Source organism: Genypterus blacodes, unplaced genomic scaffold, assembly GCF_046128005.1.
Source record: "Genypterus blacodes isolate CSIRO-AG114 ecotype Tasmania unplaced genomic scaffold, CSIRO-AGI_Gbla_v1 ptg000032l_1, whole genome shotgun sequence".
Lineage (NCBI taxonomy): Eukaryota > Metazoa > Chordata > Actinopteri > Ophidiiformes > Ophidiidae > Genypterus > Genypterus blacodes.
Genome location: NW_027466845.1, coordinates 792175 through 819695, shown reverse-complemented (window position 1 = coordinate 819695; position 27521 = coordinate 792175). Strand labels below are relative to the sequence as shown.

Here is a 27521-nt window from a genome sequence, read left to right as displayed (position 1 = left end):
ATGGTCTCCATTAGGACAGTCAAGGTCAAGGAAGGTCTGCAGACCTTTAGCCATCCCGGCTTCCTGGGATCCCCATGTGAGTTGGACTAATGAGGCAGACAGCTGCTCCCTTCGTTGAAACGTCCCTGTGGTGAACTGTACCTGAGAGGCAGAGACAATGTCACCTTCATACTCAGGCACATCGTGTGCCGCTATGAGAGGACGCCTAAGCCCACTCGTGAAATGAAGAGACTACGTGTACAAACCTTGTGTACAACGACATGCTCTCAGGAAAATCTGCTCCTTCCTGTTGTCAAGTATGAACCAAACAAGTGTGACACACTTGTGTTGTTGTGTTGTGGTAAAGAGGTGAATCAGCTCAGACTCATCCAGCCTTCGCTCCGCTCCGTCTGCCACAAAGATTGTTGGTTGTTTTTGAAGGTTGGCATAGTTCAATAAAAGACACGCAGGATAGAAATGCCTCTGCGATGTAATTAGGGGACTTTGTTCAGACGACAAGTACAAATGTGAAATAAGAAGGTAAAATCCAGCAAGGCCGGGTGATTAGGCCTCATTTGGATGTCTCCTGCACACTGAGACGAGCCGCTGTTTCAGGGTAAGGCAGTGGCTCGGATCGAAGGCTCACAGTGTCTAGGATTATGTGTCAATTTACCACCCAGCTGCAGTTCTAGACTCCACGGCAGAACATGACTACCTCTAATTAGGCCATGCTACCAATTAGGGCCCTGCAATAAGGCGGTGAGGAAGACACTCTGGGAGAGTGAAACCCATCATTGTTATCTGTGTGGGAAACAGTGTTTCCAGCACAGACAGCTGTCCAAGGCTGGAGTCCACGTTGAACAGGCACCCATTAAGCCATATTTGGTTTACTCTGCTGTCAAGGCCTTCATACGGTCCTGGTACATGACGATAGAACATCAAGTCTGAAATGTGTCAAGTCTGAATCTCACATTAACATGATTCAACCGAGGGAAGTGTAAGAACCATTTTCAGAACGGCAATCATGTGACCGTGACCTCACTTCTGTCTCCTGATCCCACAGGTGGCCAAGGTCAGTTCCCCATAACTCAGAATGTGACGGCGGTGGAGGGGGGCTCAGCCAACATGACCTGTCGTGTGGATTATAATGATAACACTTCCCTCCAGTGGTCAAACCCTGCACAACAGACCCTGTTCTTTGGGGACAAGAAAGGTGAGTAATGCTGCTGTCTGGGTGTAATGGCTTTAATGATAAAATGATGAGATGATAGAGAGATGATAAAGATGTCTGGGCTAGATTGCATTAGGCACAGTGGCCTTCATTAATTTTTCAAGCTCAGAATGTACAAAAGTGTCCTCGCCCGCTGTGAGCATCCTGCTTGACTGAGTGGAGGCAAAAGACTACAGAGATTTTTACTTTCTCCCTTAATCTGGAATCGGACTGTTAATAGATGTATGCCTCCATTGATGTCCCAGGGTACAAGCCACACTGAATAAAAGTGTTTTTGAAATGAAGTTTTTGTAATCACGCAACACTGACAGCCTTGTTTACAACCCTGTGCAGTGCCTGTGGATTGTGAAATGATTGGGCCTAATTAGCATGGTAGCTGCCCTATATTTGTGTGGCTGTTTGCATGTCACTCTGCAAGGAAACAGACTGTTGCAACCTTGTGAAACAAGGCGTGAGCCACAAAGAATGATAATGTGCTCTCACACTCGCCAAATCCAATTTAAAAGTGGCAAAAGTCTGCGGTTGATAAATTGGAATTGCGGTGAAAATGAGTAGAACACTGGACGGCTCCTGTAATGGTCGGGGGGGGTTTCATCTTTTAATGTTTCTCCGCCGCATATTAACCGTTTTATTCTATGCGGTAGCTGCTAATACAATATCATTGGTTCAGTGATTGAAGATGAACTTTTATTTGAATAACAATTGACAGGAGAGAGAGAGAGAGAGAGAGAGAGAGAGAGAGAGAGAGAGAGAGAGAGAGAGAGAGAGAGAGAGAGAGAGAGTGAGAGAGAGAGGGGAAGAGGGAGAGAGACAGAGAGAGAGAGACAGAGACAAAGAGAGAGAGGCAGAGAGCGAGAGATAGAGAGACGAAAAAGGAGAGAGAGAGAGACAGAGAGAGACAAAGAGCGAGGGGAGAGAGTAAGTGAGAGAGAAAGACAGGGAGAGAGAGAGAGACAGAGAAGAGAAGGTGAAAGATGAATGAATGGAGAGAAAAAGAATTGGCGTCTTATTTGAAGAAATACTTTCTCCTCACAAGTGATTGGATTTAGTAATGAGGTCTAAGGTGTTTTATTAGATGAAATTACTTCCAAATATAATTAAAGCAAAGTTAACTGAATCTTAAACAGATACTGTTGTGCCGACGAGCCCAAAGGATTTAAACCGAAGCAAAAGGCGTCGAAGCAAATCCATTCTTTTGTTATTGTTAGTTTTCTGTATCCTCTGGTGGCCGACGCATGTTACATTTTAATATTTGACTTTTCACAGCTAATTTTGAGAATCAAAAAATTCAATCAGGCAAACCACAAAAAAACTCGATTGCACATTGTTTGTACTTCAAAGAGGCGGTGAATCATTTAAACGTTATCTCCAAGTCATTTGTTTGAGTGGGAATGAAGTGGGGTAAGTGTGTTTTCTCAGGCGTCTCATCTCCTGTGAATACCTAACATAAATGTGTAATCTGCATCTCCGTGTAAATGTGGAGTGGAGCTGCCGGAGCGTGACGTCTGCCAGCTCACTTGCCCTTTTTCCTGTTGCAGCTGTTTGAATCCCCCCCCCGTTCCTGGGCAAAAGCGAGCTGAAGTTTGCCCGGGCTAAGTGTAGGAACGCTTCCTCTCCATCTCCCCCTCCAAACAGCCGAGTGAAAAAGCTTTATTGGCACGACTAACACAATGCCCGCGAGGCCGTCGGGAGAAACGGGAGGCGTGGAACAACACGGCTCCGTGTGAGGAAGAGGGTGGGAAGCCTGGGAAGGAATCTCTGCTGTGCCAAATCACCAGTTAATTGCTTGGCAGAAGGCAGCAAACGTCCCTCTCCCCGTTTGTTGTGTCTTTCTCGCAGGAGCCAATGAAATATGTCAGAACCAACCCTATGCTTCCTTTCCATCCAACAACCCACTGCAGATTGGCCGAGCCCGAGGCAGGCACTAATGAACAGCTAGTCATAAACTGCTGTCACTGAGTAGATGAGATTAATGCCAGTATGTCGTATTTCCTTCTTCTCACAGTCTGCAGCCGCCGTGTGTTGGCACGGCGACTGTATCCTGAGAAAGCAATGCTATTTTACCTGCGACTCACTTCCTTCCCTTCGTGCTCGTTGTCTAAGTGCTCCATTTTCTCTGGCAAACATGCGAGTTCCCCCGCTCTCCCCTTACAATTTGAGTTTGTCATTGTGTGTGTATGTGTGTGTGTGTGTGTGTGTGTGTGTGTGTGTGTGTGTCTGTAATCCTAAGCAATTCAGTTTTTACAGCTCTTCATTCTGGATCCTCAAGACGGGTAATGATGATAAAGAGGCATCTGCTGTTCAGTCTTAAATTAGACAAAATGCTCTGTGAGGCTTCTTTAAGCAAATCTACTTTTGCTCCTTCCCTCAAGCTCATTATTAGAGATAAGGGCATCTGTCTGCATGTGTTTAGAGTTTGATATAAAATAGTGAGGGAGGAGAAGAGTATTAAAATGACCTTTTTAAATCCTTTGAGCAGCGATGGTGAAGTAAAAAGGAAACATCTGTCCAGACACTGAAGATCCTTATTATATCAATTGGATTTGACAGCTGCTGGGGAAAGTAAGACAAAATCTGATCTTTGCCCCGAATATAATTTGTTCCATTTTAATTCAGGTCTCACAAATGAGAATATGAAAAGAGTAGCAATAACAGGCGAGGAGGAGGAGGAGGAGGAGGAGGAGGAGAGGGATTGCTGTGCCATTCCTGAATTTCAAAGACGCTGAATACCTTAACTCCAGTCCGGTGTCTCTAACAGCAGCGCTTTGAGCAGGGAAGGTAATTATGTGTGAAAGTGATCAGAAACATACAGAATGTGTGCGAGTAAAGGTAAGACTGTTCTAATTAAAGGTTGCATAATTGGACAGCTTTAACAGAAGACCGGAGCGAGCGTGAACATGGAGTGTCCTCAGCCTGCAGCTCCTGGGTTCAGCTGTGCCGGACACGTGGAGGACATGTGAAGTGAAGTGTGGAGTCTGGGATGTTCTGCCGGTGTCTTTAGTAGGAAACAGGAGCACCCAGAGGAGACAGAAAAATGGACTTGGAAGCTTCCAAAATTGCCAGTAGGTGTGAATGAGTTTGTCAGAGTCTATGGATCAATCCCAGTTTGGCCCCGGCTCCCCCGTTTGGCCCCGGTCTCCCTTCATTTGCACCTCTATGTGGAGGTTTCACCATATTAAGGTCAGGCAGTCCCAAAGCGCTGAGGGACGAGTGCGAGAGTGAACATCAGAGACGTTTACAGAATGTTTACAGTTTGATCATTTGCCAAGCGTTACGGGAAAAATACTCTAAGTTCCTCAAATGTGCTTTGCTTGTAGCCATTAGCTCCATCAGGCACATTTCAGATAAAAGCAGAAATCAATTGAAATAGGGCAGATGCATATTTATGTGGAGACGTTACGCAATAGTGGAGCAACAGCCAGTAAACAAACACTCCAGCTAACAAAGAGATGTTTGTTAAGAACATACACGCGTGTGATCCTCAGTCTTTAAGCGTTTAATGACACAGTTAAGTCTCATTCTTAACATTGGCGCTTTCTAGCCATCCTCACAAGTCCATTACCTCCCGTCGCTATTGTAGCATTGCTGCTAATGTGCTCTTAGCGCTAATCTTCTGCCGGCACCATCAAAGTAATTCCCCTCAGTGTGAAATCAGCAGTTGTCCCGTTAAAAACATTTTGGATAATTCATTACCGTGTTCGCAAAATTAGCTTTGTGAAGGAGCTTTAATTATGGTGGCACTTATTTAGCGTGATGTTGAGAAGTTAGCATGAATTTTTATCTGTTACCTTCTAAAGTATCTCAGCAGAATGATGATGACACACACTTGTAAAGGAGAGTGTCGTCTGCTAACAGAATAAGGGGAGAAAATATCCCAAACCGGTCTCAGTGATTTAAAGTGACAGATACTGAATATTCCCTATCAATGCTTTTACTTTGGTGTCCTTTTCCTTTTAGCAGTGAAAGTTGACTTCCAGGTCTCCACTGCTTCTTTCATCGCTGCCTATTAGTTACATCAAGTCATGAGCAGTTTTGTCTGCAGATCGACACAATCCTGGCAGCGCATCCTGGAAGCTGTGACCTACAATTCATCTACACAGCAATGTCAAAGCTTATCATGGAGGGGAGGAGAAGGGATGAGGCTGCAGCGAAGGAAACAGTGTGTAGGTGACAGCTCAATAGCCTAATGTATCATTGGTGAGCGTGTAAATGATAAGAAAGAGTTTTTTTCCTCCTCTCCTCTTCCGTAAGCTGCTCAGTCAAACCGCCCGGCGCTCCAAGACAGTTTTAACCTTGCTAGAATCCCAAAGCTGATCCATATGGGTTGGACTGCCTCAGCACATTTGTCTAAAGCTGAACACATCCCTCCTCTTATATCAAGCCAGCTGGCTCCTTGGCACATTCCCCCCCTTCATCCATTATGTATATCCCATTCTTGGTTGATCATCGCCACCTCGGAGCCTTCAACCTACACTGTGGCGGGGATCAGACAGTCCGGCATGCAGATTCCCTCCGTCGCTACCGGCACCGGACCACGAGACAACAGAGATAGATTACTTTAATAGCCGGGCCAAGACATCATTCATGCATTAGGCCAATTAGCGGAGACTGCAAAGGCGAGCGGCGCGGCGGCACGGCGGCGGTGGCGGCGGGCTGCCACTGTGAAGAAATTGATTTTGGCCTTATGTCTTTGGTGGAATTATCCTTTTATATGTTGCGGAGGTATGAATTATTATTATTACCGAGCAGGACAAATGAGAACAGAGCCGTCCTTTGCTGTCTTCATTATGATTTACTTCACTTTTTTTGGCGTCTGCAGGAAAGGGATAAAACCCTCAGAAGTGATGCTGTGGCGAATCGTAATGACATTCCTGGAGGGAAGCAAGAGCCTTTTGTGAGATACGGCGCATGTGAATAATGCAATTAATGGGAAGCTACTGCAGGTTGCATGTCAGAGTCGGCTAACAAATTGCTCTTTTGATCGAGGCTGATCAAACACCGCATGAACTCATACTGCCGATTAAGCCAGATGTACTGTAAACGCACGCCGTGGCAAATTCCACATCATTTCCCCCTCATCTCAGCACCATCTCCCAACACTTTATGGTTCATCATTCACGACATTTAATTGGAGCATTCAGCTTGGATCATAAAGGTCACAAAGCAAAATTGATCTTAATTGGCTTGTAGTAATCAAAATGCTGTTATGTGCTAGATGAATGCTCTAATGTGAGCATTAAAACATTCATTAACTTGAGAGAATGGAGCATAATTACCAAGGATGCAATTACTGCCGGAAGCCTCCAATGAAAGCGCGTTTAACCCGCCGTCGCAGTAAACACACGTTTGACGGCGTGTGTGTGGCGTCAGAGTGTAGTGGACGCTCACCTTTGTCATCTACTGTATCTACAAGTCCCTCTCTGCCTTGACGTTGACTTTAACCACCAGATTCAGCTTTAATGAAAGCGTGAGATAAGCAAACGACGGCAGGGAATTGATTTTATAAGGAGACGTACAGGTGACATCTTTGTCATCAGACACGTTGGGGAGCTCGCCGAAACAAAGAGTTTCTGTTAACGGCGAGATGAATATGTTGTGGAGTGCAGACTGTCATTACGGCTCCATTCACCCCTTTCTTCTTGATCAGTCACAGCTTCTCATGTGTTCTGCCCTTAAGTAAAGAAAAGCGCTTCCCTCTGAAAGAGACACTTATCTCGTCAGCTTCTTTGTAAAAAAAAAAGTAAAGCCGGTTTGTTCTGACAAGTGTTGTGTTTACTTTTGTGCCGCGGCGGAACAAGTATTCAAATCATACACTTAAGTTAGAGGACAGCACTCCCTCGCAAAGCAAACACCCGGCCGTCCAAATGGATTGTGTTACATAAAACTCATCAAGACTTTAAAGTCAGACGCCGATTGCTTAAAAGTAAAGATGGAGCCATCAGTTAATGTTTCACTCTACTGTGGAATTGTGACTTTGAAGAGAACTTCTGTGTTATTTTCTGTCATTTCTATCATGAAATTAATAATTGAAGTTTTTAATGACACCGCTGGCCAATCAGAAGAGAGCGAGCACGTCAGTTATCACCAGATACAAGCGTAAGAAGCGTTCCATGGTCACAGGTGCAGCTAATGTCTTCCTTCAGACGCTAATGGCTCTGAAAGTGTACTGGGTTACCTTCAGCGCTGTGCAGATCCCATTATAGCTCTGTATACTCCACCATTATCATTAATATAAGGTGGCGCTCTGGTATGAACTCCTCTCAGCACTCTGCTATACGGCGCTCTCCCGTGCCGGTGAATACATATTTGCACTTGAGGAATAATAAAGGCAGATCTGTATTTAAATTCCTTTTAGATGTTTACCTTGAGACACTCTCATTATCATCATCATGAGTTCTGCTGCATCTTTACCTCGCCTCAGACAGTTAGGAGGGGATCTTTGGAGGGGAGGCAGCAGAATGACATCACCACTCTGGCCGTGTTTCACTCGTCTTAATAAAAAAAGAAAATCAATTGGTCTGGAGCAAAACGACTCAAAAGGCAGAGAAAGTTCTGGCGCTGCCGGATGAAGCTCGTGTCAGCGTGTTGGAAACGGACACACTCAAATATATTCAGCCTCATTATTCACCACTCGAAGAGGGAATGTAACCTAGCCGCTGTAAGAATTCCTTCTTCTTTCCATTCCTCCCTCACGCGCTGGAAATTAGTCCAATTTGAGAAGCATCTGCTCCATGGGATCTCTGAGAGTGCAGGCAGGAACAATGGCCCTCTGGAACAAGGCCCTTTCCTTCTCTTAATTGCAGGCGCATGTGTGGTGGGAAAGAGCCCCCTGCCTGCTCCGCTAGCCCTGGCACGCATCCAGAATAGCCCACACAGTCACTGAGCGAGCCGCACACAGCCAGCAGCACACACACGCTCTAATTGCAAAGAGTGGAGCCCCCTGGCTGGGGAAAATGTGTGTGTGGGGCGGGAGGGGGGCTGCGCTAGGGCCCTGTGTTCTTGCTGAAGGACAGATTCTGCCTTCACATTCCAGCACTGGCTCAAAGTGTTTACAGGCCCGGCAAAAGTGGCCCAGTCGGGCTGTGAGCATTGCAGATGTAAAGCATTCTGGCTGAACGGCAGCGCTGCCGGCTGGCGTCCAAGACTAATGGTTAGATGCAAAATGTCCTTTTCTACCCGGACTGTGGGCAGATACTTCATGGTTTTTGATTGGAAACATCAGTGAACATCTGCCTGCTGCTCAGTGGAGTGCAGGAGTGAATGTGCTGTGATGAGTGCACTTCCACTTCCTCTGCTTCTGGTTTTATCTGCGGACAGAGCTAATGTAGCCGCCAGCCAGCCAGACTGGCAGCTCCTCTCCTGCACAGAGTAGAATACCACATCATCATCATCAGAGCCGCTACATTTACTCAGGCTCCGTCCTCAAGTACAAATCTGAGCTACTTTCATTTGGTGCAGCTTTCTACTCTGCCATATTTGTCTGATGGCTGTTCTACAAGATACTTTGCAGATTAAACAGCACTCGGCTGTCATCAGGCATAAAAAAAAACAGGTTTGAGCTGCGGGGCTCAGTGTATTTTAGACATTATCCCAAGAGCTCTGTGAAGGAGAAGCGGTTGAAGAGTTTACTGCAGCTGCAATCCTTTAACTCAAACCTTGAATATACTACAAAGTGGGCAGAACACTTTTCTAAGGTGAAAGCTTTGTATTTCCATTTTTGGATGAGGTGTTAAAGCAGCAATAACAAACACAACGTTACAGCGTGTTCACACTGTTCCACCTCTGACGGAGCTGAAGCCTTTGATGCCGGACACTCAGATCACACTCGGCTGTTCTGACCCAGATTGCTAAGTTTGGATCTAACATTGTTCTCTGAGGCGACCTGAGAGAGAAGAGTGATCCTCTGCTGACATGGTTGGTCGTGCAAATGAGTGTCTGGGAAGGCAAAGCAAACATTACTTTGCATCACTGGGCGGGGGGTTCAGGCCGGGGTGTCAGTTTCACTGATTTGAGACAGCCTTGGTAAGGCCTCCATCACCGGAGATGTACTGCACATTAAGCTGCCATGCTGCAAGGCTGTAGCACACACAAGGTCAGGGTGCAGATTTATGCTTCCTTCTAAGCAGAATGAACAGCACAGGAGCTATCTGGGGTTTGGGGGAAATGAACCTTTTCATCACATTGATTTCCTAAAGCACCTGGAAAAACGCTTTGTCAGCCGCTGGCATTTGGGTCTGATTGTGACAGATCTTCCCACAATCCGGGGCCCCGAAGCCTGGATTGGATCCTAGCAGAGCGCCTTCCCGGCCATATGCTCTTTGAGTAATAGATAACACTTGTCTTTGGGTTATTCAAACCTCCGTACATCTCATTCTATCAATATGTCATTGACCCACATGCTGTGTTGTGCCAGCAGCTGTCGAGCAAAAACGCAGCTTCCAAGTCCATCCTTTGTTTCTAAGTCATTTCTCAGCCACGATGGGAATTCAAACTGTTGGCTTTAGTATTTCAGGAGCTGACACAGATATGATTTAGCTCTGCTCTGTTACAGATCCTACACAGCATTGTTCACCAGATACAGACAGAGAAATGTACCGGGTGTAGATTTCACTTGAAATTATTGAGGGCTTTGCTTTCTACAGCCTTTGTTTGGGATTTAACCCAAAGTGTCAGATTCTTCTCCTCAACTGATCGTTCTTAGGATAGAGTCAGAACATTTACCAGCTTCTCTGAGGTGCTTAGACTCCAGTTATAGGGGGGATAAGAAGTACAAAAGCCACGCTCAACCCCCCCATTCTCTCGCTCTTTCCTCTGTGCACTGGAGAGATAGAGGAGCCTGAGCAAAGGGAAGTATGTCATCTCGTCTGAAGCTTTGATCCTCCCCGCCTCTACTCCATATCGTTTGTGTTCCCATATGGTGTTTGCTTAGACCCCATCACCTCTCCAATGCATCCATCCACCAAAAGGTTTCGCTGTGTTGTGCCAGCGCCTCTGGGCCTCTCAAAGCTCTGGCGGCGAGGACGCTTAACTACAAAGAACATCAGGCAGCTTTGTTTCAGCACGGCGTTTGCTACAGTAAGACGATCAGATGTGTGTATTAAGTCCCGCAGCGCCTAATAAAGCGCCTCTCTCTGATGCCACAGCTTGTTTTTAAATTCTAATTCTGGCATGAAAGATTGTTTTTATTATTTAGGCTACTCTTTACTCTTAAATAACAAAGGGTCTCTATTAAGAAACTTCTCGGGGACATGGATATCTCTCCAGCCAATCAATCTGAGCGTGTGTGTGATTATAAGATAATGATGGGGGAATGATACGCTGTAATTGAAGCAGAAGAGCAGCATTGTTGATAATGACCTACGTCTGTGTAAATCTAATAACCACTGCAGCCAATCCAATCCCAGTCTGTATTACATGTCAGCGCCGCCGCCGTGTTTATCGCTGGAATCAGACGTGAATGGAGCCGGTGATGAATGATCTTCATAGAGGCGGCCTCTTTTATCTGATAGGGCGCCACTTTACACGTTGTTTAAATCCTAATCAAGACCTACTCCTGCTGCATTTCGCCACGTTTGTCCCCGTGTCGCTCAAATCGGATAGAAGTTCAAATGACTTTGTCGGCAGGAGCGTCGGGGGAGAGCGAGCCGGCCGAGCCTAAAGGGAGCGCGGATTAAGAAACTTTAATTTATTCAATGAAGGGCATTTTGTCTGGCCGCCCTCTGGTTGGTCATTTGTTGCAGCAGGTGATTCTGGGTTTAAAAATGCATGAGGTGACACGTCTGAGGTGACCTTTCCCCGGCTTAGCAGCGTGACTCCTCCGCCTTTGTGGGGCTGGATCACATCTGAAAACACCAAAGAGAGAGTGTTCAAGGGATTCACGCACATTTTACCTTTCACTGAATTTGTCCTTCATACGTCAAAGTGCAAAGCTGCTTTCTAAGGAAAATAATAATGAAGAGGTCGACATTGTTTCTGCTGTTTTTGTCTGTAGAGGAACACGGCGTGCTTTAACTGACGTCAAAGAGTTTATGGCTAATTAGAGTTTGGACACACACACAAATGAGAAATGGAAGTGGAGATGCCTCATTTTTTGTTTATTAATTGACTTTTCTGGTGCAGTTTTTCCTTACAGAATCTTCTCCAAAGTGTTGTCCATACGTCTCCAGTACATGTTGTTGTCTCTGATAGTAACTGTTCTGTACAATTTGTACTTTTACAAGCACATATTATTACTGTATGATCTTTCTCTCAGCGTTCTCTCCTGTCTGCCAGCGCCTGTTTCTCCACCTTCTACTTATTCCCCTGCATGCGCGGCTGAATGTTTCTGTTTCTACGTCCTGTCGGCTCACAGTGTTGTTCCTCACTGTGTCGACGGTAGAAGCTGCTGCTGAAAGTCTTGGAGTGTAAATCAATATCAATGCAATGTAAGTGACTGGCTAAATAAATATTATAATCTAGAAGTATAAACGTATTCTGCTGTTCCGCTCGGCTGCTTCCAGCCGATGCCCTCAGAATGCTCACTGGCTGTGAATAAGACTCTCGGCCCAGAATGCAAATCTGAAACAAATGCAACTATTTTGAGCTGTTGACTGCAGAATGTGTTAGCGGCGCCAGACACCGGTGTGAACTAACAGGAAGCACGGGTCCACATGTGGGATCAGCGGTAAGCACTGATGCCTTACAGCAGGTTTGATGCCATCAGCCGTCGTCTGCTTGACTTCCACCCGCAGGCTCCATGTGTGTGGCCCTGCATATGTAGGTGGATACAGGGAATGAATGGATGGACAGTCAGCCGCTCTATGTTCTTGTAAATGTCATCTGCTTTTGTCATCGGCTGATATGAACCCTGTGGGCAGAGGCGGTCCGTGTGTGGGCGGCGGCTCTGCCAGGTGGGAGGAAGGACTGAGACCTTTTGCCACACTGTTTAGGACTGATGAAGCCTTTCGCAGGAACACTGAATCTTCTTCAAGCTCTGTTTCCCCGTCCTCTGGCAGCACTTAAACCCGGTGGCCTGTGTTGTTGTCGTCACCTGCTGAGGATGCAGCTCGGTGCTCTCTGTGATACTTTCTGTCCTCTTTCCCTCCCTAAGCCCTGAGGGACAACAGAATCGAACTGATCCGAGCCTCGTGGCAGGAGCTCACCATCAGGATCGGTGACGTCAGCCTGTCAGACGAGGGCCAGTACACCTGCTCACTCTTCACCATGCCTGTCAAGACCACCAAGGCCTTCCTCACCGTTCTGGGTGAGTACACACCCCCCCCCCACACACACACACACACACACACACCCCCCCCCCCCCCCCCACACACACACACACACACACACACCCTCCCCTCCCCCCTCCTCCGGCCCCGTCTGTGAAAACGTTCCCATCGCGTTTTCAGCCTCTAAGAATCCCGTCACATTTTGTTGTTCTGTTATCTGTCTTCACAAGGGATTCGTCACAATGGAGGAAAACAAAATGTGTGTCTTACATTTTGCCCGGGCATGCAGGAAGAAAGGATGACAGGCAGCCTTGTTGCTTTACGTTATGTCTCTGCACAAAGCGCCCAACCAATTTTCATATGAATGGAGTTTATTTATATGAAAGGAAGAGAGAGGGGGGAGCGACACTAACAGACTTAGTTTGAATCTAACTAAGCGAAGAATAACAGCTGTATATTACGTCGCACAACGGCGCAGAGTTGTGGCTTTGTAATTCGTTGTACACTGTGTAGTTTCCCTGCGCTCGCTGTGTTTCTGTTTAGTCTAATTTATTGATGCCGGTGCCACAGTGATGGAGAGGTGAGGAAGCTCGATAGCGGCTCCTCTCTCTCTCTCTCTCTCTCTCCGTCTCTCTCTCTCCCCTCATTTGCTCGCCCTGGCTCACATTGGACTGGAGAGCAGCTGTCCAGTCGTGGCAGGTTGAATCATGCATCACTCAATCATTTTAACGCCGTTTTAAAGTGTCTGAGTGGGTTCGATCCAGCGTATCTCAGTCGAAATATGAAATTGTGAAGTGTTTGTGCCAACATGAAATGTCGGACAGGGCAAAGAGACAAAACTCAAGCACCTGCATTCATTATCTTCTTTCAACATTTGACTTCATCGCAACAAATCATCGCACGGTAGCGCAACTCGGAGCGGTGGGTTCAGTCCTCTCAGTAGTTCAGACACGGAATAGTTCAAAGAGCAGTTTAAGAACGCAAACACACAGCTACAGAAGAAGCTCGATATGTTTACGCACCGATACTCTCGCCCTGATGTCACACACACTCATGGTGAGTCATCAAACAAACACACACCAGATACAGTGTTGTGCTATTTCAGTTTATCTGTATTGTTTATATTGAGTGTGTATTATGGTGTGTGTAGATCACATCTGTGCATGTATGGACTGAAGCCTGCTGTCACTCCCAGGCTGAGAGGTTCTGACTGCAGAAACTCATCAACCAGAGACTAAATCTGAGTTCTAAATGTTCCATGATACTAATAAAGCTTTGTTCACATTGGTAATGGGAAGATTTTGTAAAATTAGGATCATCCCAGTAACAAATACCATAATTAAGAAGATATTTATAACTAATCAGGTCAGAACATCTAAACTGGGTGAAACAGACACAGGTTCTATTCTCTTTATGACTTCAGAACATGTCTAACGAAGGTGTGAGACTCCTGATTCAGATTCTGCACATGTATCAGCTGTGTTGTGTTCTACATTTATCCCAGGAGTACCAGTGAGACCCGAGATCACCGGATTCACTAAGCCGGCCATGGAGGGCGACGTCATCACCCTGACCTGCACCACGTCAGGCAGCAAACCCGCTGCCGTCCTGCGCTGGTTCCGGAACGACAAAGAGGTCCAAGGTGGGTTTGTGGAGTGGACTCCTCATGGTGACTCCACTTGTAGCCTCTTAGCGTCATCATTACTGCCAAGTGGGTTCTGAGCGCCGTGCTCCTTTGTACTCTGTGTGTGTGGGTATCACACCCCCGCCCCGCCCTCCCTCCATCATGGGTTCACTGCCAATACTTCTATCTCTCTATGGCAACTGCACAATCCTTACTTACTGGACTTGGGAGTTGCTGTATCTCACTATCTGACACAAAAGCAAAGACCCAAGTTTCGGATCAATGAGCAAACTGCAAGAGACAACTTAAGTGCCGCTGATGTCCTTGGTTGATCACAAGTACAAGAACAATAAACCGACCACAACTTCCCCACACGAACAAACATCACATCAATAAATCTGTAGTAGTCTTCGAGGGGATGCGTTTCTTTACCCATCAGCCCCCGTCCGCCTCCACGCTCGATGTCGTGTGGTCGACCAATAAAAAGCCACGCAGGTGTTTTTCTGCTGAAACAGCCGCCTGAGACGACAGACGAGCCCCATTAAACAATCAAATATGAGGACACAAGCCTGCGCGGTCAGGAAGACCCCCATAAGCCCCTGCATCCAGGCAGAACAGTACTGACAGAGACGCTGCATTAGGAAGCAGATGGTGAGATATTAAGGCTGCTGATCTCACTAAACCGGAAGTTCTAGCTCACATCCCTACAGTTTATGCAGTTTGCCTTACAAGCATTTGCTTTTTATACCTTTTTTTCCCCCAAAGTGTGTGAAGCTCAGCACATTGTGTTTTTATAGCCTTTCTCACCTAATTATTTCTCCCTCCAAAAAACAACATCACAGAACAGAAGAAGTATTTCTCCTCAATTTGATGGCGGAGCTAAGCTGTGCCGAGCTCTTTAATGTTCTCCAGCCTGCTGTGGAGTCTGGGTGTGACAGTTGCTCTTTATTGAAGATTTGCACCACAGAGCTTCTTTTTTCGCGGCGGTTCCGTCTGTGTCTGCCCGACGTGGCGCCGTGATTGATGGCTGAGCGGCTGGGATATGAAGTTTTCTTGTTGGAATGACATGCACGTAGGGAGCTGTGAAAGGCCAGCGGTAATCTGGCACACAGCATCACCAGCAGGCAGCCTGTCCATCTGAAGAGCCACTGGAATGATCGCTTTCTCGCTGGATGTCACCGGAATATATGTGAGAGGAGAAGATAGGCCTCAAGCTACTTTGAAGTCTGGAGTCGCCTACGCATTAGACTCATTTCTGTCTCCTGCTCAATAACAATGACCAACAACTTTGACCGATAACTTTGGCTTTAGCTCCGATTTGGCTCTGCTACCAAACTTGTGAATGTATCTCAGTGTATCAAACACACTCGGTCTCACAATAGGAACCTTGTTTCATGAATCTACTGAGGATGGATTTCCCTCTTGATAGACATGTGCTTCACTAATGTATCATCTTGGGCATTGCTGAGATGTTTCAACGTCATCTGTGACCAATCAAGACTTGTAATGTAAGAGAGAATGCACTTTAATGGAATAGAAACATTATTATATTACACTTAAAGCAGATGTTCTCCCTCCTGCTCACCAACGATGCTGCATATACGTTTAATCTCTCCTCCTAAATCTGCTGTGTGTAGATGATCTGAACCTAACAAGCACCAACTCTCCATCGGTGTCCAAATAGTTGGAAATTTCATGTTTTGGGGGGGGGGAACAAATATTTAACCCCTTACCTCCTGCCTAAATCAGGGGGATTTACAAAGCTGCTCAGAGGATACTTAAGAAACGTATAAATATATAATGATATACAGTCCTGGTTCAATGTAAAGTCAAAGAGAGATAAAGAAGTAGAGACTGGAGGGATCAACCTGAAACCTTCATTTCCATGTCAAAGTGTCAAAGAGGAGAGATGCCAATCAGCGCTGAGGATCTAAATCTCTAGTAGATGCGGCGTTAAAGTCTTCTTTAGTGCGGCTGTGCTGTTACCAATGAGTCGTCTCTGGCAAATCATCGCCTCCAGTGTCGGCTGTCATTCAAATCTCTCCCACCGGGCCGCCGCGACGCAAACCTGCGTCACATCAGCAGGTGTGATGGCAGAAACATGACACATTGACTTCATGCTCTGATGATTTGTTTTTCAACAATTCATATTAGAAGTACACAGCATTTACAAAGCTACGACTGCGACTGTCACCTGATGTCAAATAGTGTGTTTGCTAAATTACATGTGTCACAAAATGGCAGCCAGGCATCGCTTCATTCCACCCACTGTCACTTTGTTTGTGTGCATTAAGTGGCCACAAACACACAAGGGCTCAGTCAATATGCAGAATTAGACAAGACATGTAGACTACAGAATACATTTTGTTCTTATTATCATCACTTTGGAGTTAGATGAAGTGTTAATAAGGCAATAAAGAGTCAGTGCTGCTCCAAGCTGCCTTCAAAGTCAAATCACTCAAGTGTTTTTCCCTTTAATCATCTGAAATCACTCAATTGATTATAGGCTGTTACATTTTTTTAATCATCAATCATAACATGTTGGAATAAACAGGAAACAGCTGCCACACAGAGCGATTCTGATCTTTAATCTTTTAAAGCACGTTCAGTCAAAGTGCTTGTCTTCTGTAATTGGTTTGTTTTGTGTACTAACAGTAAACGGTTAAAGGTTTAATATCTTAACAGGTCAGTCAGAGAGTCTAAACTCCAGAGAGGCAGATTGACCCTCTGAACACAGTGAGGTCATGGTCTCACACAGGAACTCAGCCTCCGCTCCACCAACAAAGCTGTAATTAGCAGCTTCCTCCTGTTTTCTGCATCTTCACACTACCAAACAACAATCACATGTAGATATATAAATAAGCTGTTCAGGATGTGAAATTAGGCTTAAACGAGTGTAAAATCTGGCAAAACGGCTCGTGTTCACACTAAAAGAGCAGTTGACATTAATTGAGAGATCAGGCCAAATCCTGAAACACAAAAACACCAGGGTTGTTTCTGTAAACATTTCCAGCCCTAATTACACATCAGCCAACTAATAATGGCTCAGCAGGCGATAGATGAACGCCTTCTATTGGACATCAAAAGGGGAAATATAAAAAATAAGTGGAGATGCATGTTTGATGCCCTCATGCATCAGAAACATGCTGCTAAATCAATAACACTGATTCCTCTGAGGCTGGAGACAACAACGCACACGTCACCAAAACACATACAACCCCAGATCATCTATTATATTACCTATATTTCATATTTCCACATGTATCTGATGGGAGCGGTAAAAGCCCATCACTGAGACTCTTCTAGCCGCAGCCTCACCAAGGTGAAGATTAGAGGAGTTCCCCCCCTCTGCTTCCTGAATGTGGATTTGCTTTGCTCCTTAGGATCCCGGTTCAAAGCCGCTGCACCTGTGCACATTCACCATCTTACGAAAGCTGCCTCGGCAGGTTTTCTGGCGATGCTAGCAGCCGACTTGAAAGAGAGTGACAGCCTCACTGTGGCAGTATTGATGCTGGGGGCGACTTGGCGAATGAGAGGAAAAGCTAGAGAGATTTGTGTTTGATGCCACAGAGGCATTTCCTTTCACTCCTCTGTACTTCTGGGTAAAGTACAAGGTCTTTTACGCTCATGTTTCCTGTTTGCTCCAAATGAAGTGAGATGTGATATTCCCCCAAAAGAATTCATTTGTGATGTATTTATTGATAAGAGTCGGCTGGTTTGAAAGCTAATGTGGTTTGGTGTGAAAATCTTCTCTCATCACAGTATCAGTAACGATCCGGAGCAAAGAGACGGCAGATTAAAAGAGAGTCTGCAACCATTTAACCAAAGCACATCTATAAAAGAGATGGAGGAGGAGAGTTACTCCACAGTGCTCCAGCCTCCGATAGCAGGCAGGAACACTTATGTTCCTCAGCTCATAAGGGGTTAAAAGCTGTGTATCTGACTATTATAGCTTCCCAAAACTGATTTCCTATTTCACTGAGAGCAAGAACACTTCGAATGAACTGTGAGTGTGTGTTTGTATGGACAGGAACTCCAGGGAAGGATGGAGTGGAGGAGTTTGTCAGGTTTGCTTTGGTTTGTTCTGCAGCTTCCAGAGTAAAGCTGCATGTTTTCGTTGCCGTATTTAACCTGCCGTCCACACTAAGCCACAATTATTCACACCTGAGAACTGGGCCTTCCTAACACGCTCTTTATTCTGCATACATCTCAGGCAGGACAGGAAGAAAAGAACCTTCTCAGAGATGATCATTGAAAACATTCCCTTGATTCACTTGAGCTCCGGCTGCCTGGCTGAGACAAACAGAAGCATCCTGCCTCCTCCTCCTCTTCCTCCTCCTCCTCCGACGCCTTCTGTCTCTGCTTATTTTGGATCCTAATACAGCCGATCTTACAGTACAGGTGTCTGTGTTTATCTTTATGCTGCGTTAGAGGAATTTCAAGCATAAGAATGATGCAATATGTGCAGAGGAATTACTCTACACTTTGGTTTAAGCTGCAACCAAATCCCTTTTTATGGAGAAGGAGATATTTTCCTACAGCATTTTAAGATTAAGGCCAGGACTCCATTTGAACAATACACACGTCTATGCACGCAGTGGCTCACACACTTGCTTATGTACTTAATGTCAATCTAGAGGTTTTAAACACAATATCCTCCTGGTGGTGATGAGGGCCCAGAGCCGACACAGCAGCCAGCACACGATCCAGGCCCAGGATGATCTGGGTCTGAGTGTGGACACGGTGTAGGGCAGAGCAAACACAGCAGGAGTGAGTCTGGAGCGATAGAACTCCACTCCACACACTCTGCCAGTGTGAGTGTGGGCTGGTTTGTGTTGACGGGATTGTTTGAGAGATGGTCCTCCAGGAGGAAACACACCCAACCAACCGAGGCAGAGCTCGTACTGCACTTCCCTCAGTGTTCACTCTACTTTGACTCGACTTTCAAAGGCCACGAGTTCTCTCCCTCAAAGGAGACGTGGAGAGGAAAAAACAACAACATCGCTTCTGTCAATGTCAGAAAAGTAGTATCTTGAAATAAAATGTCATGTTTCTCCGCTTTTTACTTAATATACAAGCCAGTCGCTCTCATCCACGCTTCCCTTCCAGAATCATTCAGAAAAGTCTAAACTGCACCATAATAACAAGGGATCATTCTCTTTCAATGCTGCGGATTCTCTCTCTCTATCTCTCTCTCTCTCTCTCTCTCTCTCTCTCTCTCTGCAGGCACTAAGGAGGTGAATGCCACAGGAAAATCCTTCACAGTGAGGAGCAGCCTCCAGTTCCAGGTGGACAGACGGGACGACGGCGTGGCCTACACCTGCAGCGTGGAACACGTCTCACTCTCCAACCCCTACATGACAACCGAGGTGCTGGAGGTCCACTGTGAGTACAGTCATACACACCACAAAGCTGGATTAGACCTGAGATTAGCATTGAGAAGAAATACGAGGATTGAGATTACATTTATGTCTGCAGGTTTAGCTTTGCATTTGCTCAGGATTAGTGCAGGATTAGGTTTCAGGTAAGGGATTAGTGGGAAGGCAGAACAGGGATCCAAGAGCTGCCTGCTGGGTAAGAGAGCTAACTACTGCACTACTCTGTCAGTGTTGGAGGTGAAGCCGTAAACACAGAGATCTGTCATGGCACTGGATTGTTTGTCTCTTCTTTTCAGACGCTCCCCATCTGAAGATCACACATTCACTGATTATTCCACAGGAAGGGCAATACTTCAAATTGGAGTGTGTTTCAAATGGCAACCCGATGTAAGTGTCATAGGAAGAAACTAGACTTCACATTCAGAAATGACGCCATGAGGGAGTGTGAGGGAGAGGATACCTTTCTACATACGGTCTGTGTTTTCTTTGTCAGACCTGAACCGGTGCTGTGGTCTAAAGATGGAGGAGAGCTGCCAGACATTGAGCGTATGATCGTGGAGGGCAGGGAACTAACCATCACCACACTAAACAAAACAGACAATGGCACATACCGCTGCGAGGCCAGCAACCACCTCGGGACCAGCAGTGCAGAGTACATACTGTTTGTATATGGTGGGTACCTCAGTAGTACGGAGGATGGCTTCTGATGCTGTTTCATGTTCAACCTCCGCAGCAAAAATGGTGTTCAAGCCGAGCAATGAATGAGCCCTAAAGCTAAATAATGGTCCTTCAAAGATCAGCGTCATCAGAAGTGACTGCTGAAGACAGTCGGAGTGTGTTCAAGGAAAATGTTTGGGGAAAATCAGAAGTCTAAAGTCCACAGTGGAAACTCTTCTCCTATTTTGTTTTATTTATTTTCTTGAGCAAACTTTGGGGCATAATTAGCAGTTTGTTTGTGTTTTCTCTCAATTTTTCTCTCCACTTCTTCTTTTACCAGAAGCGCAGTCTGAGCTCTCTCTGCCTCTTGAGGACCTCGTGTTTTTCTAAAAAAATATGTTGAACAGTGTCCCCTGGCAGCAGCAGGGAGCACCGGGTTGGTGGTGACATAAAAAAATCTCTGACCAAAAAAAAAAACAAGAAAAACAATCGGGAGTCTTTTTTTTTTTCGGTGATCAATCCAAAACAATGAACTTTAAACCGAATCTACTCCAGAAACAAAAAGGAGAAACAACAACAACCGGCCATAAATGCTCATTTATTATTCAAAAACTGCTAAATTAAAGGTAATAATAGTAAAAGTACACAAATAAATCTTAAGAGCTCTGGTCAAGCAGGAACTACAAGGAAGTGAATCTATTGCCTGGAGAATCCGCCCGTCTTATCTTTGTAGTGCTGCAGGACAATCCAGATAAGTTCACTACGCTACACACACACACACACACACACACACACACACACACACACACACACACACACACACACACACACACACACACACACACACACACACACACACACACACACACACACAGGTTTCACTTTAGATTCTTCCTATAAGAGGAAAAGTGTTAAGGATGCAGAATCCGGCGTGTGAGACCTGCCTGAAGAAGAGATAAATTAATCCCAAGACGATGGATGGGCTGAGAAAGTAAAGACAGCGTGGTGCAGGAGACGGATCATTAAGTGCTCCGCAGCACACGCTTATAATGTTTAGCAAATAAAGCAAAGTCAGAATACCAAAATGGGGCCCGATGCTAAAATACAACTTGGATTTATTTGTTTCCGTGATTGCTAATTAAACAATTCCGCTTGAGTGTGCAGTTTGTTAGGGAAGGATGCGGCTCAGGCTACGGACTTATTCAAGCTCGCCAGCAGTTCATCAATGTAGTGACGTCTCTGTCGGGTTGTGACAGAGGAGGAAGAGCGAGGGGAAGAGGAGGAGAACGCACTCTTCCTCGCGGCTTTAGTCGCCTCAGTGTCTTGTGACGTTGTGTTTTCCGCCGTGAACTGAAATTCCATCCCTCACACTGACAGCTTGGAAGCGTTTATGAATATTATTGTTAATTCAAGTGAAAATAAGGGATTAGTTTAGGTTTAGCTTTGTCATTTCAGCCAAAAATGACAGAAATATGTGGAACTTTGAGGAAGAATACAAACGCGAAACCCATTGAGCAGCTAACAGACTCATCCTAGCTCATGGTGACAGTCTGTCTGACTGAACACTTACCCGGTCTCTTTGGATCGTCTCAGCCTCCGAGCCTAATTTGCTAATGACAGGAGAGCTGAGAAGCAATAAATGTCATCGCTCGGCCTCGATTTATCACCGGCTGCAGTTCTGCTCCTCACTGAACTATGCCAGATAAAGTAGGGAGTGATAATTGTGCCGTCTTGAGATGTATGAGAGGTTTGTATTTGTGTAATAAGGCGTCGTCGTAAATATAAACACTGGGGGAAATCAGCGTGTCTGTCTGCAAAGCTTGTTTCTCACCTCTCATGTGTCACTTCACTGTGTAAGCATGATTATTTTAATAAGCTTTTACTTTCTACTGGAGAGGACTGAGCGATGCACTGATCACATCATTCACTCCGGAACCGATTTGTTACTGCCCCCTGGTGGATGTTAGCATGCGTGCGACCGGATCCTATCAGTGTCCAGGCCACATAAAGCTAACAAACAAAATCATCTACACAACTTGTGGGTGATATTTTGATGCTAGACAGCCAGACTCTGACATCAGGGCAGGATCAGCCTGAGCCCAGCAGAGGGTTAGGAAAGGAAATGACAGACATAAAGATTCTCCACACTTTCCGGCTATAAGACAACCCACGCTTCGACATCATTTATGTTGTCGTAACGTTTCAGGGCGATCATGTCGTCCCCCTCCTGTAGGCCATCGTCTCGTTTCCCTTAAACAGGATGTAGTTAACAGCCACGCTCTCAAAAGAAGGAAAGAAGAAGTGTTCCAGGCAGCAATATGGTTCAAAGTTAATTTGTCTGAGCAGCTATTTGGGGTTGGAGATGGGATTGAACCAAAAACTACAAGCGCTATGCTAATGACTCATAGAAGCATCATTTTAAATATCAAATTAGTCACAGAAGTGTTTTATTTGATCAGCTGGTCTCTGTTTAGGGGCAGAGCTGTTTTCTGGGAAATAAGTTCAAGAGAATTCCCTTTCTCAGCCTTTCTTGGAGCGTTTCCTGTGTGCATGAACTGTATGTCCATTTACCGGCCACCATCAACTGCTCTTATTTCAAAAGGTTAGATGTGGGCTATATGAGTCTTTCATGTGTGACTCATCCTTGTCCCCTACAAATATGTCTGAAAGAATGAACTCTTTCAGAAGCGGAGCTATTTGTGCATCTCCTGTACTTTGTTGCCTCGCACAGCTTTGTTACTTTGCCTGTATTTGCTCCGACCAGGTTTTTTAAAATCCACATGAAGGGATTGATTTGTGCTATTTGATTTCCCTGTAAGTTTTTCTCATGTTAAGCTTGTTCCCTGTGCAGTGGTTTGTTTTTGTTCCCCATTGTTTCTGTTTCATTTAGCAGACGTCATCACCTTAGTGCCTCCATCTCCAGCTCCCCTGCCTCCCTCTAGCCTCCATTCTTCCAGTCTGCTAATACCAACCCCACCACATCAAGCACACGCAGTCACAGCTGCGTCCGCAGGTACGCCCGCACCCTCCCGCGCCCCTCCCCCAACGCTCCACGCACTCACAAACATGAGTCTAAACACACAGCTGATGATTGATGAGCTAACAGCCAGGCTTTGAGCTAGAAAATAGCAATGTTTTACTTGATGAATTCAGCTCTCTCTCTCTCTCTCTCTCTCTCTCTCTCTCTCTCTCTCTCTCTCTCTCTCTCTCTCTCTCTCTCTCTCTCTCTCTCTCTCTCTCTCTCTCTCTCTCTCTCTCTCTCTCTCTCTCTCTCTCTCTCTCTCTCTCTCTCTCTCTCTCTCTCTCTCTCTCTCTCTCTCTCTCTCTCTCTCTCTCTCTCTCTCTCTCCTCTGCAGCAGTGTTTTCCTCTGCAGCAGCTTTATTGCTCTCTGATCAGCTTTATTGTTGGTTGCTGATGAGACAACTTGCAGAGACTGTAGGTGTGAGTTACAATGTGTGATACGGAACAGAGTCGCTAATTAATAGAAGATATGATGTTTATGTTTTGTGAGCTTGTGGGGAGCAAACATGTTAGCATGATGAGCAGCGCCGTAGACAGGTAGCAGCAGACAGGCAGCAGAGCTGTAAAGATGCTTTATTAGGGCGTCTGACGGTCCAGCTGCATCAGGCCATCAACACGGACAGATGCTCATCAAACAATCACTTTAACGAGTGTGATTAAACACACTTTAACCCTTTACATGACGACATCAACATGCTACAGAAGTCAAACTACTCACGGCCCTGTGGCTGCTACTTACTTACTGATAGGCGTCAACCTCAACTTTTGCTAGTTTGTTACTCCGTCTAACAACTATAAGGCCCTCAGAGCACATACCTTTGCCAAGGCTGATTGACTCTACAGTGATAACCCTCCTCCCCCTGCTGACAAACAAACGCTTCATTCTGCCGTTTCAGGAAGCTAAATGTAACAGTGTTTGTTAAAGCGCCACCATCAGGTCCATTGATTCTTCCATGAGTCCACCAGGTTGGGTTACATAAGACTAATTCCACCTTAAGGTACGGCACTTTGTGAACAATAAGCCACGCCCATTCAACTTAGGCAGACAACAATAGCAAATATATAATTCAATATAAATAAAACAATGCTCAAACATCTGTCCGGCTCGGTCCAGATGTTCTACATGCAAACCATTGCGACAGAATTGTAGGCGGACTCGGAAGGAATTCAAAATGGCGGCAGGTCTAGTTGGAGTGTGGCCTGTGTGGATGGATGAGGACACACACAAGGAGTCCAGGGGGGGAGGAGATCACCTCTATGACTTATTACAGCGCCACCATCAGGCTGAGCGGCACTAAAATCTAACGGCCTCTCACCTGGATCATGTCCAACCTGCCCACCAGGTTTCATTGAAAGACATTAATAACGTTTGGAGCTGCTAACAAATGCAACCGAATAAAAAAATCACCTCGTGGATTTGAGGAGGGAAAAGAACCTGCGACCCCTCTGAGTTACTGTATGGCTCCGTGCTCCCTCAGTGTGATTAATCGCGCTCGTAAATGTAAAGCACAGATGATATGAAGTTTTATCGATCGGTCTTTTGTGTAACGATTGTTGGATTTTCAGGTACAAAGTGAATGAGGCGTTCTGGGGCGCTGTGAGCTTCTATCTGAAAGAACATGAAGAGCTCCCAGGGAAACGTGTTTCCTCTGAATTAATAACGTCAAGCTTCCGGCTACACGCAGGAAAATGTCAGCACGGCCTCCTTTGTTCTATCGCGACGCCTTTGTGGATGAATCTGGTGCTTCGCTCCTCGTGGCCCTGAACAGTTCTAGTGTGTTCTGGAGTTCTGCATGCATTTGGCTCTGACACAAGCTTTGCTTTGTCTCACTGTTTCTGCACGCTGTCAAAGTAAAAGCTCAAACAAGATCATGCTAATTTCCAGTGTTGCTTTCAAAACTTTTATGGTGGCTTTTTTATCATGGTGTTGTTCCCCTCGTCTCCCCTTTCTGCTGTCACTGTCTGCAACCATGGCAACAGCCAAAGACTTACCAGGGGCTACAACAGGTAAATATTCCACTGCCAGTTCTTAGATAATCATTCCAAGCCAGATTTGCAGTGTGTGATGCTGGATCTGGATCCGGGTCAAGACACATCATGGCCTCCACCCAGCATGAGCCAAACCATCAGCATGCATGGATGCTCACCCTGCTGACGCCAGCCTCTCTCTCCTCCCGCCCCTCGCTCTCCAGCCATGTCACAGGCTGCATAAGTTATCACACAATATGTCTCTGCTTTGGTTTGTCTTTGCACAATGAAAACAAAAAGGGAGATCGGGCTTTATCCAGAGTGGAGCCATGCTGGAGATTATGTCCCTGTCAATATTGAATTCTTTGTTGTGGTTACAGCCAACAGATGGGCAAAGTCCAAACTTCTCTCTGGAAGCTCTCATATTTCTGTCCATATATATTCTGGATTCAAAATGGCTTCTCTTTCCTCCATTGTTCCTCCCTGGTTTAGTTTGCTATGCTGTCCATGTGTGCCACGCTGCCTGGATCGATATGGGGTTGTGGTTGTGGGGAAGGAAACAGGATTTCTAGATGGTGTATTATTAATTTAACAGCAGATAAGACTAATTAAAGCTAAGAGGGTGATTGATTTCCTCGCCTGGTTCTTGTTCAGATGTTCTGATTTTTCAAAACAATGTGACGGCAGACGTGGTTTATCTGGAATTTGCTTGTTTTTTTTTTGCAGTTGTGTGCGAGTTTATATAGGAAAACACAATCTGTTTACGCCCCAAAGCTTAACGATCTGCTGCGATAAGAGTTAGGCTTGTTGACGCACGTGTTAATGTTAAAGCTGTAGGAATGCAATTTAGCAAACTTTACCCCTGTGTGATATGAAAGTTGCTTATGCTCCTTGTTGACTGTGGAATCGCCTGTACAGATCATTTTGCCCATTGACATGCAACCTTGGAAGGGGAGTTAATTGGAAGTCCCTGATTAAAACAGCCATGGTGGTTTGGATTCTGCATGGACTAACTGTGAACAAACTGCATGTTTCACGACCTCATCTCTCTTTTTACCGCCCCGCACTTTCAGCCGCTGGAAATGAGGGTTTGCTTCCTGTTAACAGATGAGTTTAACAAGGTTTGCAGGGAACATCGCCGCCGTCATTTTCTCAGGGTCACTTTGCAAAACTGAGCCCAAGCCACAGCCATTCATCAAGTTGAGATAATGAGAGCAGGCGAGGTGCACAGTAAAGGCAGTTTACTGCAGGACAGACACAAAGGCCTTCGGCACACACACTCTGACCTCAGGATGCCTCCCGTTAAATAATAAATACCACTTTTTTTTTTTTTTACTGATCCTTTTTAAGAGCGTTGCTATGATAGCCGGCAAGGAGAAAACAAAAGATAGCGTTAAAAAAAATGCCACTCAGAGCTACACGTCTGTTTTAGTAGCGCATGGTTGTTCCCGGTGCCAGGGTTTTTGATTTGTGCGAGCATTTTGCCTTGTTATGTGCCCCAATTTAAGCACTTCAAAGCGGGGACGTGGGGTTTGCTTCTAAAAGTGGCAGAGGCTCACACGGGACCGTCACGCTTCGTTCACAAGTGTAAAAGCTACACCTGGATTATTTTTGTGCCAACAAAGATAAAAAATAAATAACAGTGGCAAAGCAGCTTTCAGGCGGTAATACTATTTTCCCACTCTTCCTCTTCCTCCTCCCTCCTCTCCATCTCCTTTCAGACCCCAACGCTTTAGGACAGCACGGACCTGACCACGCTTTAATCGGCGGCGTCGTTGCAGTCGTGGTCTTCATCACCTTGTGTTTGATAATCGTTCTCGGACGATATCTGGCTAGACATAAAGGTAAATAGAGGACTTGAGCTTGTTTGCTTGGAGGTAAATCCCTGTATTTGTGTGTCACCATGACACTGATGCATGTGTCTACAGGGACGTACTTAACGCATGAGGCCAAAGGAGCAGAGGACGCCCCGGACGCAGACACGGCCATCATCAACGCTGAGGGAAACCATGTGCATGCAGAGGAGAAGAAGGAGTACTTTATCTAGACTTCTCTCTGACAGCAGACATGCAAATCTGAAGCTGCCTCGGTGTCGCTACATGATCGGTTTGAATTTGACTCTTTTGGGTTTTTTTAGCTCATGCAAGGAAATTATGCTTGATTTCAAAATGTCGCCATCTCCCTTTGTAGTGTGTGTAAGCTTTGTACCATTTGGGATTCTATCCAAAGGTTTATGAGTTTGTTTGTATGTTGGTTTGTTTTTGTTTTTGTATCACAAACTACAAAATGCGCTTCAGCTAAATTTGGAAAAGCTTTTTAAAAACCATTCTGCACACATCGACCTATCAAATGCTCTCGTCGGACAAATTTTAAAGAAAGGGGGGTAAAAACAAAACTTGAAGCGACCAGACACAAAACATAGCATAGCAGCACTGTCTCTGCGATTGTCTTTAGCTGG

General features: G+C 45.6%; 1 protein-coding gene across 1 annotated transcript; it reads left to right on the top strand.

Moving 5' to 3' along the window:
- Positions 1 to 27521, top strand: cadm2b (cell adhesion molecule 2b). Its single transcript, XM_076146205.1, has 10 exons — positions 1 to 76; positions 1043 to 1192; positions 12300 to 12452; positions 13919 to 14056; positions 19265 to 19423; positions 19713 to 19803; positions 19910 to 20088; positions 25076 to 25102; positions 26785 to 26907; positions 26992 to 27521. The coding sequence occupies exons 1-10, from the start codon at positions 1 to 3 to the stop codon at positions 27108 to 27110; spliced, it is 1215 nt and encodes a 404-aa protein (XP_076002320.1). The 3' UTR covers positions 27111 to 27521.